Raw genomic sequence first — 18416 nt, 5'->3', positions numbered from 1 at the left:
TTATTAACTTGTGGTTACCGTCAATGTGCCACAATGCATTTGGGCCACTAACTGAGTAAGCTCGTCGTTGAACAGTGGTCATCCACCGGGTAACAGTTCTCTCTGGATCTTCTTTTTGCATCATTTGACGCACCCTAAGCTGAGTTACCCGATATCCTCTTGCACGAAGGTGACCTATCATCATCCTGTAACCACTTCTAATATTCTCTTTCTTGATGTCCCGGATAAGTTCACAAAGATTCGCATCAGTAATGTCTGAAAATGGTCTGGATGTGTCAATACTGTACTCGATCATACGGCGCATGACCGTGCTAAGGGACACTCCTAGCAGTCTACCTATTGCGACTGCGTTAAACCCGTTTGTAATAAGGTATTCCAATTGTTCCTGGGAAATAACAAACTTTGGCCTTCCACAATTTCCACTGTAATATTTACTCAAGCAAAAGCTCGACCACTGTTCTTTTTCTGAGTCTTGAGCGCGAATTATGATGGAAACTTCTCGTAGTTTAAGAGTAATTTCGTTGAAAGCACGATCGCAACCCAGAGGAGACAAGCGAACTGCATGTTCTTAAAGCATCTCCGACTGATAACGTAAATAGTCCAGTGTTTCTGATGTTAAATTTCCCGCTTGTGTAAATCTTTTTAACTCATTTTTTAACGATAGAGCTCGTAACATTAGGTGCTCTGTAACTGTTACAGCCATTTTGAGCATAAGAACTCAATCCGTCTAGAAATTTGCAACAAATTTTAAGATTTCCGCCTTTTTTTCGTCTTTCTCCCTAATACGCATGGGTGGCCGGGCTAGTTTCCAGGTTACGACGTAGGACAGCGTGTTTGCGATGAAAGTTTGAATGTTTGAATCGAAGGATTGCGTATTGGAATGACGAGTGTCATGTCCGCATTGAATAATTGAATGTTTGGAAAAGGAGTTGAATATTTGAAGTGATGAATAGGGTTACCAGACTAAACGACCGGATGTCTCCATAGTCGAACAGCAGATCTGAACTAAAAGATTAAGCGTTGGAATGAAAGAATTGCCGGTTTGAATTGAAGAGCAGAGTGTTTGAATTGCAGAACGATTGTTTCAAAATGAAGGATTGCGTGTTTCTTTCGACGAAAAGCCTGTTTGAACTGGCGAATAGTGTACTTGAATTGACGAGTAGCAGGTTTGCGGTAAAGAATTGCAAATTGGAATAGAAGGATAGCATTTTTACTTGCGGAAATCACTATTTTGAATTGCGAGATTGAAAATTTGAAATGCACAATAGCACGTTTGAATTAGACGACTGAATGTTTGGGTAGTAGAAAAACACTTTTAAAACGAAGGATCGCACGTTTCAATAGAAAAACAGCATGACTGAATCGAAGAAATATTGCTTTGAACTGAAACAACGGATGTTTCAGTAAACACATAGTGTATCTGAAATGTCAAACAGGAAGTTTGAATAGAAAAATAGCAAGTCCGACACGAGGTTTTGAATTTTGACACTAAAAACGCGCCATAGAAAACAGAAGAGTTAATAACAAACATATGAAATACATATATGTGAACTGCGGTTATGAAACGTATATGTGCACGATCCTTCGCACTAAAGCACTATTTAAGCAATAGGGAAATTTCACTATTGCTTAAATAGTGCTTTACTGCGAAGGATCGTGCACATATACGTAAGAAGAGTTAACGATGAAAATAATAACAGCAAATTTCCCTTTTCAATTTTACGCTGCTCGCATATGTTATGCCCTAACAGCTGAAGTAAAGGTGTAGCATCGCGGTAAATGGTAAATACGTCCAGCCGTATGCGAAATTCTCACTAAAAATGGAAGTTCATGTTTTTTTATCGACGTCTTCCTCCGCCTCCTGACTGGTTAAGGTCCCTTATTATCAACATGGACGACGAAAAGCTTTAATTGTCGATAAGTAAAATTAATAACAAACAGAAGAGACTGCATCGGTTTTGAAACTCACGTTAGGAACCGAAAACTCAAGGGATTTTTGATTGCGTCTTTAGGTTCTTTTACACTGTCTAATCATGAAACATCCAACGTTCCATTATGGTGCAGTAACATCCATATACGTCATTAGCTACCATCGTCCTTAATGGTGGACCTTCACGCAAATTTTGATTGCAAAAATGGGTGTAGATCAGGTAAGTACCTTTCCCTATCTGATGAGTGTTGCTTCATTAGGCTGTGTACGTTTAGTAACATGGGGTAAAGATGATTTTCGAACTTAAGATTTTTTTTTCGCATTTAAAACTGTTCTATTTACAAAATCTACAGAAAAAGAAGAAAAACGAAAACGAATAAAACAAAACAAAATTGACGATTGTGCGTTCGTTTCTGCAATGAAATATTGTCAGTTCCACCATAAATATAAAAGAGGAGACAGTTGGGAAACCGGTAAAAATTTAAGGACAAAAAATTTAATTTAATAGCGCAGTTTATGTCGTTAGCCCCCTACCCGAGCACAACCTTAATCCCTAATGTTTACTCAAACCGTAGGCCGGCCGTCTTCGGCTGCATCTTCTCTGCACTGGTTACGCACATTTCGCAAAGAAATGGGAGCATAACTCCCAGTGTTATGCTCTGGCATTATAATTATTTTTACAGGGCCCCATTCAAACCAGCCAATGAGCAAATGAATAAGTTAATCAGAAATTTCGATTGGTCCGTCAGTTCAACTTGATTGATGTTCTGTTAAACGTATGGCACGGTCAGGTGAAAGAAAAATTAAACAATCAATCAATAAAAAAAAACCAACACAGACATATACGAAAGATATGTTGGGTTAGCTGACCAAGAACCTCCCTTCGAACTATGGTTTCACGTGGTTACGCAATAACGAAGAGTGCATACGTTTGGTTTCACAAGCTTGTAAACGAAAAATTCTCCGCAGTTCCTCACATTGATGATAACCTTCCAGTTGCAGCAATTAGTGCTCCAATGAAAACAAGCAGTGCGAGTGACAATTCCTTCCTTTAGTGTGGGGTGATTCCCACTGAGCCAGCCGGGTGCGTCTGTGTTACACATACTCTTTGGCACACATGATGTAGGCATTTTTGAGCCAGCAGTGCTGTTAAAGCGGTACCAGCCTCCGGAAAAGGCACTGTCACATTTTTTTGACCCTGCAGCTCGATACTTTATGCTACGGTCTTCTTCTGTGTCGAATAAGTACGAGCTGCACTCTGCCCCTGCAAAGTAAAGCAATGTCTTTCCCCATAATCCTGCTGCTTAATCGATATTGCTCGCAACTTCACGGTCTTTTTATGCGCACATTTTACAGATAAGGTTTTTTTTTGTGTGTGGAAAGCTTCTAGAAGGGGTAATTTGCCATCTTCCCCTAAAATTGTACGGCAATTATTTCTTTTTTTACCTTTTCATCGACTTGAAAAGGAGAACAACTTTCCCTCTGCGAAATAAACATAACACAGAAGGGAAGAGAAGGTGGGTGGCACCCTATGGATTAGTGGCGTATTTAGCGAGAGCAACTGTCTCTACCGAGGCATGGGAGAAAGGAGAGAGGAGCAGGGAAAAATGAAAGAGGAGGGATCTTAGCACAGCCCCCCTTCAACTCCTCACTTTTTAAAATCGTCGATAGCGCAGCATAATACTGGATTCCTACAATGTAGACGGAAAGTTGAAAGCATCAACTTACCCATGCCGAGTTCACAATGTTTGCCAGTCAATGATGACGTGCAGGAGCAATTGTAACCATTTACCAAATTGATACATGTACCTCCATTCACACACGGATTACTGGAGCATTCATCAATATCTGCGTCCAATGACAAAAAAAGAAAAATCATCAAAAGCAGCTGTTTGACAAACCATTTCTTTAGTAGTATACTACATTGATCTCCAATGACAAAAAAAAAAGCACCAAAAGCAGCTGTTTGACAAACCATTTCTTTAGTAGTATACTACATTGATCTCCAATGACAAAACAAAAGCATCAAAAGCAGCTGTTTGACAAACCATTTCTTCAGTAGTATTCTACATTGATCTAAGATTGGTTATGCACAATTTATAAAAAAATATAAAAATTACTTTTCGTGAACATTGGTTTGCTAACTTGAAGATTATTAACAAAGTGCTGCTTTCCACTTTCTTCCGTTAATCCCGGGGAAATTGTTAGATTTTAATTAATGAGGTGACCATTCCAGGGAATATACAAATTGTGACAGTTGGTTGGGCGTAAGCTTATTCAAACCCTTACAACCTCATATTCTACTTTGAGAATTGCAATTTTTAGCAAATTGATAATCGCTATCAACTCGATGAATAACAGGGATAAATTGTAGTTCTGTTTTTAGCAAACAATTGCGAGTGACAGGAGAGCGATGCGGAAAAAGAAATTACTGCTTTTGAGTTTTGTCCGGAAAAAAAAAACTCATGCATGATTTAAGTTGACAATTATTTGTCTGTGTTGTCAAAAACAAAGTAGTTCTTCTGTGCATTTGCTCTCAGCTTAAATAAGTGCTGACCGAGTAAGTTATATCATCAGATTCATACTTGTGTGAACAATCGTAAAGAAAACAACTTACCAATTTCACAATGCTTCCCAGTATACCCTGGTAAGCATCGACACTTGTACTGACCCCTCCCGTAGAAGTCACACTCTGCTCCATTCTGGCATAGGTTATTAGGACACTCTACAATCACTGGAAAGAAAATGACTAAATCAGCAAAGGTTCACGAAAGAAGATTGGTCTGTGTTTCTTTATTAGAGAAAACAACTTATTCTGATTTTGATTTTATTCTGATTTATTCACTAAACTCCCTTAAAAGAGAGAAACTAACTTAAATGTGATAGACAGCTCCTTGCGGGTTCACGCTACAGAAACCAACGCAAACTGCAATGAATTATGGGATCGATATCGGTATCTGAGCAACTACGCACTTACCCCTCCCTCCCCTACTCAACAACAGTCAACTGATTCGTGGACACAATGTAGCCCGTCAATCAATGTTTAACATAAGTAATTTTGTAGTACTTTCAAGATCCCCAAGTTCATACATTGTCTTCAGTAGATCTAACCTTCTCTATCCATATCGCAATAAGCGCTGAAAGGTTGGTCTCCAGCTCCTCTCGAGGCTAGCCAATATCTACCATTAGGGGCCAGTCCTTCGGAGGCGTTTTTAATCTCTTGGCATGATGAAACTGGGAGTGCTGGTGACGAACCAAGGAAAGCTGTAAAGTAATTGAACCATGGCCGGTTATATGATAAATTACAATTCATTTTCATAAGAAGGACACTCGAAGCTAACACTTGATTATCTTATCTCATTTTTCAACTGTTTTAATGTTAAGAAGACGATGTTGAAAACCGCTGAGCTTTTATTTCAATTCTCAGTCCGAATCCAAACCAAAATCGAATTACTCGTAAATTCTACTAAAAAATCCAATTTGGAAATCGATCTGTTAGATCCACGCAGAAAGCCAATTCGAATCTGGTTGGAAATCCTACCTTGGTGAGAGTTATCTATTTAGTGTCATAACTTCATCTGTGAATTTTGTGATGTTGAAGAGGAAAGTTATTTAGTTTCTGCAGCATACTTTTCCGTTAAAATACTCGCAATTCAGGGAATGGGCTGGCTTTCCTTTATTTTTATAAATAGGGGGCAAAGTTACTACATGCTTACTGGCTAAAACAGAGGGCATTTTTCATCAAATTTGGTAATTGCTAATGGCAAAATGACTTGAAAATGAGAATATTGAAAGAGGCTTAATTTTTTCGAAAAGTATCATGATTTATCGATAGCGAATGCTCTTTAGCAGGTAAAAAAAAACTTCTTCGGACACGCGTGGTATAAATTCTTAATTTTACTCAGCTCCCTTCGATTACTTATACATAAACACGTTTCTGTCAATGATAGTATTGTATCCAAAATTCTAAAGGTGATGGTAACATGATTTATATTCAGTTACTTTAGAGTCGAAAAATAATGTCAGGCATCTTATTTATTTAGGAATAGATTAACAGGGTATCCTCTTTCTCAGGCAAAAGACAGAAGTTTTTCCAAAAGACGATATATTTCGTACGAGAACCAGTCAGTTTAAATTTGGATATATGAGATCCCTCTTTCATGAGCTTTGTAGATGATACGTTTAGCCACTTATTTGAACCCAGCTGTTATTGGAAGAATCTGTATTTATTCAGATCGTTTTATTGAGAAAGCGAATGACGGTCTTAGTTGAAAAAGGTCGCGTGGAAATGAGTGTCGGTCATGAAAGAGAGGTCCTCCTTTCTCAAGCCGAAATAAACTAAAAACCATATTGCAGCGATGGGAAAGGTTTGAAAAAAAAAACACACACACACACATATACATTAACATTCAACTTAAACATTACGGATCAAAATTGGAAAATGTTTATTTCTGTTTAGTTTTAATGTTTACCATTTGCCATTTACGGTGGGAAATTATGCATTATATTGAGTCCTAAAAGTTTCCAAAAATTGAAATGGAACATCGTACGGAATAAAAACAGAACAGTGAGCACCTTTTAGATAAAAAAACATGAACTTTGATGGACGAAAAAAATGTTTTACTCCTCGATGCCTATTATTAAGGGTGCGTTCAACTGAAAGGAGTTCTTATTCAGCTGCGAAAACATCCTGTGACAGGGAACTTAATAACCTGGTAAACTTAAAAGCAGATACATTAAAAAAATGAAAAAAAAAAAAAAAACCGGCCGCTTTGCTTTTCTTTTGAGAGGAGTTTAAGACAAAAAAAATACTCTGAGTTAAAAATCAATTTAAATTACCTCGAAATGGGTTTTCCAAGTAAATGATGTTTGAATTCGGCACGAAATGGTACGGTCTGACCAAACGTGTTCGGTTGTTCATCTCGCAAAAGCTGCTGACTTTGTTGAAGTTTATGCTCTGACAGATCTCATCTCCTTTGCAGAGGTAGTAACAGGAAAACATATCCCGCACCCTAACAACTTTGTATGCTTGTTTCAAGAGACTAAAACTTTGAATGGAAGTGACGCATTTATCACCAAGAATCTTACTGCTGATCACGATTGGCAACCATAGAATGAGGTAAAAGTGGAACAGTTGGATTAAATGTGCGCGATAAAGCTTTGATATCGACTATGGATAAAAGCAAAGCAACGCGACGTTATTCATTGGAAGTAAACTTTGCCTAGCTATAATAGTATGTCTAAAACGAAGAATGATGGAAAAGCTTCATAAAGCTACTCTCTGTAAAAAATCTCCTTACCAATTCTGAAGGCATTTCTGCTTTCTGCTAGAGAAAAGGAAAAATTCTTGCGAAAGATTGAGTCTTCTTTTCAATAAATTTCAGATCAGAGAGGAAAAATAGCGAGCCCGCAAAACAATAGCGAGCTGTGTCCTTTGGATAAATAAACAAGAAAGCGTCCAGTTTTTATCACCTGCTTTCTCAAGTAAGGCGTAATTGATTCAGTCAATGGCCGCGTTTTGTAATTAAATATGCTGAGTGACAGATTGCCCCGTGAAAAATGGAACTTTGCGGCGTTCATTTATTCATTTACTTTTGTTTTAGCTGATGAAATTGTTAAAAAAAAAAAAAGAAAAGAAAAACCAAATCATCAGATTACAAAAATGAACAAACTTACCAAAACGTATCTTTAGTTAGCTTCTCAAGCTCTCTGTGTGTACCCATAACAATTGTGGGTCAGAGAAGTTAGATTGGATTATAATGACATTGAAAGGGCACTACTGAAATTTAACACACGGTTTTAACATCTCAATGGACTTGGTGCGGATGAGTTAAAATTGCCTTGGCAAGGACTTAAATAAACAAGTCAAAAACCTGACTGTCCACATGGCTATAACCTGTCATCCGTGAAATTTAAAAGAAAATCGGCAAATGGATAGAGAAAATTAAGAACTTAGAAAAGTTAGCGAATTATTCTGCGTGTGCTTTAACAAAATTTCAATCATTTTCTAACCTTGGTCATATCATTAGAAATTTGACCAAACGCTTATAGAATTGCTTCTTATTTTCCCTCGTCAACAACTGAACACAATAAGAGACGGTAAGAAATAAAACCATGACAAACTCGGGCAAATTTCTGTAACTTCTGAAACACAAGTGTCTGTAATCTTACGAGGAAACACATGCAATTACTTGTTTATAATAATTACAATAGGCAAAATTTTGTTTATTTAGAAGAGGAAAAATGCCTGCTTGTGTTTAAAGTTCAGTTAGCTTCAATGAACTGTAAAACGCACGAATCATTTGAATGAGTTTTATTTTTATTTCAACAGCCCCAAGGTAATGGAAGCAGCCCTGCTAAAAACAACTTCGTCGTCAATGAAATTATGATCCTTTTTGGCAAAGCCTTTTTTTAATGTTTTGAAATTGATGTAATTTTGTCCGAGGCAATCACCAAAATGATAACTAAAAATGCCCTCTGTCTCAGCCAATCAGCGTTAGTAATTGTGCCCTCGTTGTTATAAGAGTCAACAAATTTCCTGTGCATCAAAAACGGTATTACTTCAGAAGCCCCTTAAGATTACTTGCTGTAGAAAACGAACTTACACCACTCTGATAAGTTCCACAGAGTAGATTAAGGAATTATCGCAACAGCGACGAGCAGGTTGGTGAGAGAGGGAGATCAATTTGGAGGAAATTAATGACGTTCTCGTGCTAATTATATGCCGTTGCATTTGGATTTATCATTGCAGCAGTTGACGCGTCATCTAAAAACAAACAGACAGAAAACAAGCAAAGTACACTCATTTGGTTCGAATCAAGTGTTTATTCGCTTACGACACTATATACACTTAAAAGTTTTTGTCAACTTTATTATTATCTTTATTATTATTTTATGATAAACACCCTAGAAATTACATGAATGAGTGCACCGTGAACGACGGCTTCTTTTCGTAAATTATTGGTTCCTGTTAACTACTTTTTACACTGAGAGCCTTTATAAAATATTTACCTTTCATAGTTCCCTTTCGACTCAGAAGGTACTTTACATTTGGGATGCTATATCATGGATGTAGAATCCTGTCACAGTTGCGGTTTGGGAGTTCCCTTCTTGTGGTGTCATCTTAGAAGATTAGTTGCAAACTTTGGCCCCCTCCGGGTCCAAAGGGCAATGTGTCATTATATGGACTGTACTTTTAGTAGCGCTACTTCGAACCTTTCGCCTACCACCTTAACCTACCAACATTTCACAAGAACACGCAACCCAAAACATCATTTACACTCAAGATTCTTGACATAGCTCTATATACATTGCCAAATCCTCCAAAGTGTTACTGACTTGCTTTCACTGATTACAGGAGGGGGGAGGGGGGCGGGGGGCATCAGACATCCTTATCCTTCCAGAAGAGAAGATGTACTCCTTAGTTGCTGATATCTCCATTTTCTTCAGACACATTTTCAACGTCAACAAATTCCTCTTCAGAAGATGCTTTTTGTCCTTCTTTGTGCATATCGACAGCCATGGCATTCCAAGCCGCCAAATAAAATGCATAGGGATGTTGAGTCACTCCTGAAATCAGAAAGAAGTTTTAAAATTGAGGGTAGCTAATGGTTTCATGAGGCGATCGACACCTTAAGATCAACGTTTAGCGCGGACCTAACACCTCTAAGGGTCACGTGACCAGACGTCAGCCTCACGTTGGCGGAACAGTCTTCACGCTTTCGACAGCAAGAGAAATGTTTTCGTGTACATCATTTACCTCAGCTTTTATATGCACGAACGTTTTTTCATCCCACGTATAATTCACTGATGTACAGAAACGACCTTTGTTTTTACAGTTCATATTAATTTTAAAATCCTGCCCTCGGATCGTTTCTCGAAAGTCCCGGTAACTCAATGGACCCGAAGCCACGTTTTAAAATCAAAATTTAAAGGATAGGAAGGCAGGTTCTGGCACCCAAACCAGTCCTTTTTGCTTCTTTAGCTGATAGTTTTATCATATATCATTTTCAAAACTTTTGAAATCCCCATCTTGAATGAAAACAGAACAATTTTGCGAGCCCGCTAAGTTACCGGAACTTTCGAGAAACCGGCCCTTGTGGTACGTCATATTCTGTTTGCGGAACGCTCGACGGTGTCTCAGCCTCTCCTCCTAAACCCTTTTGCGCATGCTCCTACGAACTGATCATCAATTCTCCGTTCAAGCTGTTTCACATTTCTTGGTACATCAGCTCTGGGAATTTGGTGAAAGATAACGACAACAACCTCTACCTGATAAGTTTAAGTATTCTCATTACCTGTTTGCTGGATAATATAAAGATATCATTGGGAGAAGTTTCATGTTAATCACTTCTGGTAGTTCAAGGGTTTAAGCAAAAATTCGCATTTAATTAAGTATGGAGATAACGTACCTTGATTAATCTTACTCACAACAAGACTCTCGAAAGCTGGGTAGTTTGAGTTCGCACGAGGAGCCACTGTAGGTTTCTCCTCAGATTTGGCATCGCAGCAGGAGTTGAACATTTCATCCACCATCTGACGATAAAAAGTGTAAACACGATAAAAATAAAATAAATAAAAAAAAAAAAGGGGGATGAGTCATCAGATCCACTGACACGAGACGATGGAGTTACTGTGACCGTAAAACCAGGCGGGCCTCTTACAAGGCTCAGTGAGTAAAAGAACGGCTCAAAGAAAGACGAGGAAGAAAGGGTTTCGCTCTGCTTATGCCCCAAATCGAAACCATACACTTTTTTTTCAGCATTATAAAGCATGTATGAATATTGACACTGACTGCGCTTCGATCTTTCAACAAGAGACCATAGCTTACAAAAATTGTCTTCCAACGTGCTTAGTTCCAATCACGGATGCCGCCATTTTAAATCTAGCTTAGTAGCCGAGCCGCTTTCTTATATGTCGTAAAAATAATTTCATTATTACATTTTCGTTTTGTTCTTCTCGTGGCAATGATTTCAGATCAGTTAAGCGCGATGCAAAGAAGCAATCACGACTCAAAGAACGATTCTTAGCGATACCGGATCGGAGAAGCAGCTGCATTTCTGTGAGTCACGCGCTCTGCTTTGGCGCGCCAGGCTACCGATTCGTTTCAAACACGATGACGTCCATAGCCTTAATTTTAGCGCATTCTAGGAAATTCCTGGTAGATTAGGCCACTCTTTGAAATTCAAAGACACGGCGACAATATCATTTTTATACTTGCACAAGAGATTATATTATACTATCTTGACTCGTATGCTTTTACATGGCGGAGATAACAATATACTGATTTAGGCATTATTTCAATTCCCTTTCCTCGCTCACTGAAACCCGTTCTGTATATTACCTATCAGCAAAGCGGAAAATGTGCGGTGAGCGAAAATTTAAAAACCGAAATGTTAAATTTTCACATTTGTCAAATTTAGGATTATTTGTCACGAGCGTTTGAGAAATTTAACCCCATCGACTTCCGCCAGATGGTCGGCTGCTTCACCTTCGAGAGCGTATCAAGAAACTTATTTTTATAATTACTTATTATTATTATTATTATTATTAATATTATATTTATTATTATTATCATTATTATTATTATTATCGTTCTTAAGGAGATGTTACATACCTGCACTATTTGTCTGTCGAATGACCCAAGTGACTCAGTATCTGAAAAAAATAAATTGATGGAAATTATGTTAGCGTACTGTAATTAAGGATCATATTTATTCGAGAGGCCTGGACATATTCGTTCGATATTCGTCTTTGGAAACTACACAATTGACTATTTTGCACGCAAGCACAACTAAGCTACCTGTAGTTTCGAAACCACAGTTAAATTCTCTTTCGATAACAAGGCACATATGGTTGAGGCTTCCATCCTAAATTGTTGAGGAATCTTTAAAGTATCAGAAGTGTTATTCATTTGTATAGACAAAAAGGAAGTCAGCATCTGAACACAAGAATCAAGGAAAGTAAGCTATTTTAAGTTCGGATTAACGTTGCTGTGAGTTGTTTACAAATTTACAGAGCGCGCAACATGGCAGGAGGTTAAATCGAAGTGTAGCACTTGCAATTTGTGCTCAGTGTTAAAGAGATCGGAATGATGAGGCTTACATGTCGAACCGTCTGAGTTTGTCAAGAGCCTATCTGATGGAACGGTCGAGGTTCCGAAGTGGCCTATAAAATTACCTTTCCTTATCAAACCCACAAAGAGCAGGGCAGGGTTTACGTATACACCCATGCATACTTCCTTAATACCTCAGAGATTGGGCTTTGCTTTTTGAAGCATAGAAAAGCCGTTATTGGTGAAAAAGTCAAAAACGAGCGCACAAGTTAGACTAAAAGATTACATTCAGTAAGGTTTGCCGAAATATTTGTTGCGTGGCGAATCAAGACTGACTAGCACGCAAATTATCCATGCTAGTTGACCACAGAATACCAGGATACTTTTCCCTAATTCGTCCCCGAAAAATTTCTAGAAGACTACGATCGTTGCCAATATTCTCCGAATCCATATCGCTTCGTTTGTTTCTTTACATAATTTTTTGTTATTTCGTTTTCTTAACAAAGACCTGGTCGATTCTGAGGTGATAGCGCCAAAATAGAAATGATAACGTTATTTACTCTTTTTAAATTAGCTTCTTTCGTCGAATATGTTTCAAAGGAAATGAGTTTTGAGTACTTTTTTGATGTGGATCATAATTTATTTTAGGGCTTCCTGGATGTCGTAAATGATATCTTATTGTGGAAATCAATTGTTAATTGAGCTTTCGCATGTAGTTTCGTATCGGAAGTTTTTTCAAACGGACCGCATTGTATTGTATCCGTATCTTGGAAGCCTTTTGGTTTTGAGGGCGTAGTTAAAAACTAGAAAAATGTAAATAAGATCGGAAGATTTGTTTTGACGCGTTTAGCTTTGAATGAACTTTCTTGGAATTATTTGAGGTCGATCACGCAGAAAGCTATGGGTCATGTGCCATGAACACCATCCATCATATGACAAACTTATGGTTATGTTGGCACTTTTCCATCGAACAACAATTGTGCCAACGCAGCAGACTGTCTTGCTTGAGAGGGAATTTCCCGCGTCTGAAGCTACGGTTAATATTGGATTAGGTGTGGTAGACTCAATAACAATCCTTCATTCTTGACATTAGATAGAGGAGGAAAAAGTTTTGTGATCGCACACAGTTTATGATATCTCATATCCGAGACGAACGCAATAAAGAAATCGAATTCCAGTAAAACTTATGGCGGTTCTTACAACCCTAAGATTACGTTGTTTTCTTCATCAGCGCTCTGCTTTGCCATTTGAATTAATTTAACGTATTTCGATTCCTTCTCTGGAGTAGTGAATGATGAAAATTTATTCAAATGACTTTTTCTCGACTGAAAGGTCTTTGCTTAATGCGGGTTTGGCATAATCCTTTATAGCGTTTTCTTTCACTGTCGAAAAAAGATCAACTTTCAGTTTGAGTCGGGTCAACTTCTTAAGGGCGCACCTAATATCCTCTGGATATCATTACCTCAGAGATGTATTGGCGAACCAAAACATTCTAGTGGTGAATTTGAATTCCCCTCCCCGTCGAGTGTCATTTTCCAAGAAATTCAAAATTTGCATTCAGCCGGAGGGTGCGGGTGTAGTTTACAAAGTGCGGGCACTGTAAGAAGACAACTTACGCAGAAAACTTACTTTTTTCGTCCTTCTTCACAGGATCTCTCTGTTTCTTGTTTAGTTTACCCGCGGGATCTTTCAACTTGTAAATCTTAAACGCATCAGGGCCACGCGGACAACTTTTAGTTCGAACCTCTTTGAAATCTGGCAGAGCATTCAAAGTACACCTAAAGTTTGTCTTCCATTTACAAGGATCTGGCTTATCTCTGCCCTCCACATACTTCCCAGAATGTTTTGCCCATTCCTCGAATATACCAGCATCTGTGAAACACCAATCTCGACCAGAACCGTGTTTCCAAGGAATTTTGAAGATCCCTCCTTGCCTGTCAAGCCATTGCACACCAGCGATTTCTCCACTGTCGAGTTTACAGATCAGCCATTCTCGGAAACGCATTTTTCTCGTTCCCGACAATTTACTGTAGTCGTGCATAATTTTCCCTCCTTCGCTTTAGAGGAAACGACATAAAACTCGAAGACGAATTTTTTTCTTGTCTCCCGATTACAATTAATAGCAATATTTATATCTTCTAGCACTTGCTAACGACAAGTTTAAAAACTGAAAATTTCGGCAGATTTGAAATTCGGTTTCGCTTTTAAGTCGCAGCGCAGAGGGACTTTTGTCAGTCGTTTCGCGGTCAGATTTACACTCTACCGAGGTGTTGTGGCCCTTTAATGTTATATGCCCATTCCAATCTTTAGGGAAAGTCCCGTTGAAAAGGGGTTTTTCCCTTCCTCGGGTGTTAGCCCAAACAATCCTTAATGAACTTTGGAATGCTGACCCGATCCGTCTTCTGTCAGTCATAAATATTTCTATCCTACTGCATGCGAAGCATCTTTTTCATATCTAAAACCTCAATGCGATGTTCTTAAATATTCTTATCAAGATTATTGTTACGATTTGCAAATGTGATCCCACGTAAACATTCGATAATTTATTCTCACAGCTGTTAACCATAGAAGGGATTTTTCCCTTTATGAAGACCCGTTTATTCAGGTAACCAATTGTAAACAAATCAGTCATCCAGCTTTCGACCGCGCGGTTGCTGATGACATCAGTTCATTTTCATCAGTTCGACAGCATTTCTAACGGTATTCCTTTAGTGAAAGAGGCAGTAAATTCATGTTGATAAAACAGCATTTACCAAATTTACAAAATGAAATTTTTGCATAATTTTCAAATCAAAAAGCTAATATAATCATCCGTATTGAGTTTCACTTCATCGAAAGATGGTTACTGCTTCGGCCTTGCGCGGTTCAAATTTCGCTTATTTACTATTTTCAAAAGTATGAAAAAACTTTCCTCACTATTTTTATCGCTAGAACTATTTCTGTAGTGGCAAGGTGCTGGCCATCGATTTTTGTCTTTCAACTGTTAAATGCAAATTTTTGTATCTTGGCTTAAACGGGGAATCCCCGAATAGCGGACTGTCAATCTAATAGCTGTAACCTGCTTCAGTAGAAAACAGTGTGGTTTCCGATTTGTTGGGATTCCTTTCACTCTCACGGTGTAGAAAACAGAGGTAAAATAAGTGTAATAAAATTTTTGTTTCAGTTCACTGCTTCGTATCAGCAGTCTCCGCAGAAAAATTCAAAGTTTAGCATTCTTAATCGCCCTCTCACAAAGCCAGTTCAATATCTGCGCCACCTGATGACCTGTGAAAAGAATATTCTCGCCCTCAAGATCGCAAGTGCCTTTATCGGTCCTTGTTAACAAAGTACTCGAGTGAAGAAAGCTGCTTCGAAGGAACTGTACGAATTGCATCAATACGATTAACGTAAAGTAAGCTTTAAACTAGATCTTCGCCTTTGGTCGATAAGTACAGTTTTTAGACTTGATTATCCATCGGAGGCCGAGGTCTTTCAAAGGGCCTCCGTGTCTTAGGACAACTCGACAGTGTCTACGGTTTACCGATGGACGCCCATGGTAAATAGTTATATTTGACTGTCACGCAATATATTTTGACCCAAGTATGTTGTCACGCTGGAATTCGTAAATGAGACTGGAAAAAAAGATTTTGTGAAGAGCAATCGGGTAGTCACAATGACTACGAGACAGAGATTAACAAGCAAGTTTTTTAAGATAAATACACTCCTTTCCCTATCTGCAACCGAACCAAATTGCTGCAGAACAAGTCGGTTGGGATTTATACAACAGACCTCTACGCGTTTAAATTTTTGAAAACCAGTTACCTTCTATAATGCAAGATAATTTTTAGTGAACTGGACGGTACATCTAGATTACTCGAAAACAGCGCCATTTCAGCCTTCGAAATGGTTTTCGCGAGTGCTGTGAAGCGTAAGGCATTTTTAATTAATCTAAAAAGCATAGCTAGCAGACAGGGTAATTTGAATCTACGAAACTAGTGGCATACGCAATTACGTATCGATCAAATAGAGCTTGAATTAGTCACGAAACACATGTTTATCATGTGGACTCGAGATAAGAAATGCGACATCGATTTTTTAGTGTAAATGAAATCTTGATGCACTTTACCTCTTTTCCCCGCCATATATCATTATCTTTTCCACCATTCCCTTGTAGCCGGCAGTGAAGTAAATATAGATATGTATGTACATAAGTAAAAACAGACACCCATTAAGATAACAGCGAATGTTTTGAAGCTGCACTATAGTGCTAAATGATAAAAAAAATTGTTTATCAAAGCTAACGGGGAATTCCCCACTTCTTTTGTTAATCTGGCTATTTCAATCGCAACGCTGAGTCTTGTGGAAACTTGCTTAGTAAGCACAATATTAAGACGATAATGGCAACTGCACCTATTAGTTCTTTAACTGGTTTGTCGGAATGAAACATTTAGTGTTACAGAAAGGTGAGGTAGTGTCATGCCTAAGTGAGGAAGTCATTCGACAGTAAATCAAATTTCAATTCGTGCAGAAACTAAAATAATCGCATTCGCAATAATTGATAATGTGCTGTGTAAGCGCTTTATAACATGGACAGAATGACATGTGAATTTAATTATTTTTCCAGTGCAGATATAATATAACCTATTCTCTTTACTATCTTTAAAGTGTTTGTTTTTTTCTGTCTGGGAGATGAGGTAATTGTGATATTTCTAATTGTTAGCTAAATCACAGCAACACAGTAGTTCTAGGATACGCTGACGAAGCACATGAAAACTTTAAATTTCATATTGAAAACCAAAATTTTCAGAATTTTTTCAAATTCAATTTTTCATACGGAGCGAATTTTTCATATTTAAGTCACTTAAATACTGCGAGTAATTTTGTTTAAAATCAACTTAGGGTATTTGAATAACGTGGCAGAACTAAACCACAGCAACACAGCAGTTCTAGAACACGCTGACGAAGCACATGATATCCTCAAATTTAATATTGAAAACCAAAATTGTCAAAATTTTTCAAAATTCAATTTTTCATATTTAAGTCATGATGCTAAGGTGGCTCGTACCGGTTTTCATCTTTTTGATGGTTTGTAACTTTGAAAGAATACTACAGAATAGCTGACCAAGGCCAGTTGAACACTTTTACGGGGTTGAATTATATAATCATTGGTTATCCAAAAATAGGTGTCATTTCGTAACTAGCAGTTTCCATGGCAACGTTTTCATAGGCTTATTCAGACGCATTTTTTTTCGCTTGTGGCTTAAATAATTCGAAAACTAACCCGGTGACCCCCTGATTTCTTTCAGTGATTGCTTTTGGCACTTGAAGAGGAAAATGCACAAAGATTTTTAAAAAATTATACGGAGCGGAATTGCAGAAAATCTACAAAAAAGGCAATTTTCACACATCGCAAACTTCCTTCCGTAGAATTTTCTAGTTTTTTTTCTGATTATTCCTTTCGACGTAATTATCATATTGGAACAATAAAAAGAAGGGGTCACCGGACTTGTTTTCATGCAATAGCTTTCGTGGGTTTAGCAATTTTCACGCGCGTTCTCAAGCATTTAAAAATCTGGATTCTATAAGATCGTCATTTGCTCATGACCTGTTATAGCTACCGCTGACAATTGCGTGTGCTCGCGCGAGCGCCTACGATCTCATGTTTACAGACGTTTACTGCTAAGAAAATCATTTAACAGCTGTCAAAGACAGCCTCCCGGGCTCATCTTAAAAACCCTACACACGACTTCTGGCTATATCATATTATTTTTCTTTAAGTTTCAAAGTCTTCTTCCACTTCAGGTAGATTATCCTTCACTTGAGTTCTTCTTTTTTCACCGTCGCAAGATTTCATATCGGTTGAATATTTCTTTTAGATGTGAAGTAAAGCAACCTTTACTTCTCCCAAAATCGTCCTCTTTATCTTAGTTTCTATCTCCTGCATTCACAGTGGCCGCTCAACACATCAAATATACACTCTTAGGTGAACCCATCACAAAAGTAGAAAAAATCCTCGCGCCGCCATCTTTGTTTTAAATTTTCGACTTTTAATCTCGCGCTTCTTTCACACGTTTCTATCGCGCGTGACGCAAGAGTTATCTGTTCCCCACACGAGGAAGCTAGTACGAGCTACCTTAAGTCATAATGCTGCGAGGAATTTTCGTAAAATCAACTTGAGAGATTTGAATACCGTTGAAGAGCGACGACGTTTCGTATGATACGCGCGAATTATATATTTGATTTCAAATCGACAATTGTGGCCAAAAATTAATTTTGCACTTAAATTCGAAGTCTCTACATTCTCCGTTAGCAACAGAAGGTATGCATGTAATCCATTTCCAGAAAGGTCGACGTCTGAACTGATGTTATGGTTTGATAACTAAGAAGGAGTCATTCACTATTGGAAAAGGTTTTCCTTTCGATGAAATGTGGTTTTAAGAGAAAAGTTTCTCC

The 18416-nt window shown here is 38.0% G+C and overlaps 3 protein-coding genes across 4 annotated transcripts in view; all 3 read right to left on the bottom strand.

The window, feature by feature from the left end:
* Positions 1–1515, bottom strand: part of LOC111343168 (uncharacterized) — a 6372-nt gene extending 4857 nt beyond the window's left edge. The window contains exon 1 of the mRNA XM_088749363.1: positions 1–1515. This exon is cut by the window's left edge and continues 894 nt beyond it. The gene's annotated coding sequence lies outside the window, so the exon portion shown is untranslated.
* Positions 1516–2406: 891 nt separating this feature from the next.
* Positions 2407–16214, bottom strand: LOC111343175 (uromodulin-like). Of its 2 annotated transcripts, XM_022950330.2 has the most exons (6): positions 7231–8608; positions 6770–7100; positions 5042–5194; positions 4548–4664; positions 3659–3778; positions 2407–3194 (listed from the first exon to the last, which is right to left on the bottom strand). In XM_022950330.2, the coding sequence occupies exons 1-6, from the start codon at positions 7243–7245 to the stop codon at positions 2827–2829; spliced, it is 1104 nt and encodes a 367-aa protein (XP_022806065.2). In that variant the 5' UTR covers positions 7246–8608; the 3' UTR covers positions 2407–2826. The 2 variants fall into 2 exon arrangements, with proteins under 2 accessions (XP_022806065.2, XP_088604302.1); XM_088748176.1 differs by lacking the exons at positions 6770–7100; positions 7231–8608 and adding an exon at positions 16090–16214.
* LOC111343174 (uncharacterized) lies at positions 8736–15718 on the bottom strand. Its single transcript, XM_022950328.2, has 4 exons — positions 13614–15718; positions 11547–11587; positions 10342–10465; positions 8736–9499 (listed from the first exon to the last, which is right to left on the bottom strand). Exons 1-4 carry the CDS (start codon positions 14023–14025, stop codon positions 9351–9353), a joined length of 726 nt encoding a protein of 241 aa, XP_022806063.2. The 5' UTR covers positions 14026–15718; the 3' UTR covers positions 8736–9350.
* Positions 16215–18416: the final 2202 nt, after the last annotated feature.

This window comes from Stylophora pistillata, chromosome 2 (genome assembly GCF_964205215.1).
Source record: "Stylophora pistillata chromosome 2, jaStyPist1.2, whole genome shotgun sequence".
Lineage (NCBI taxonomy): Eukaryota > Metazoa > Cnidaria > Anthozoa > Scleractinia > Pocilloporidae > Stylophora > Stylophora pistillata.
The sequence above is the reverse complement of the archived record's forward strand: the minus strand, read 5'-3'. Positions and strand labels throughout refer to the sequence as shown.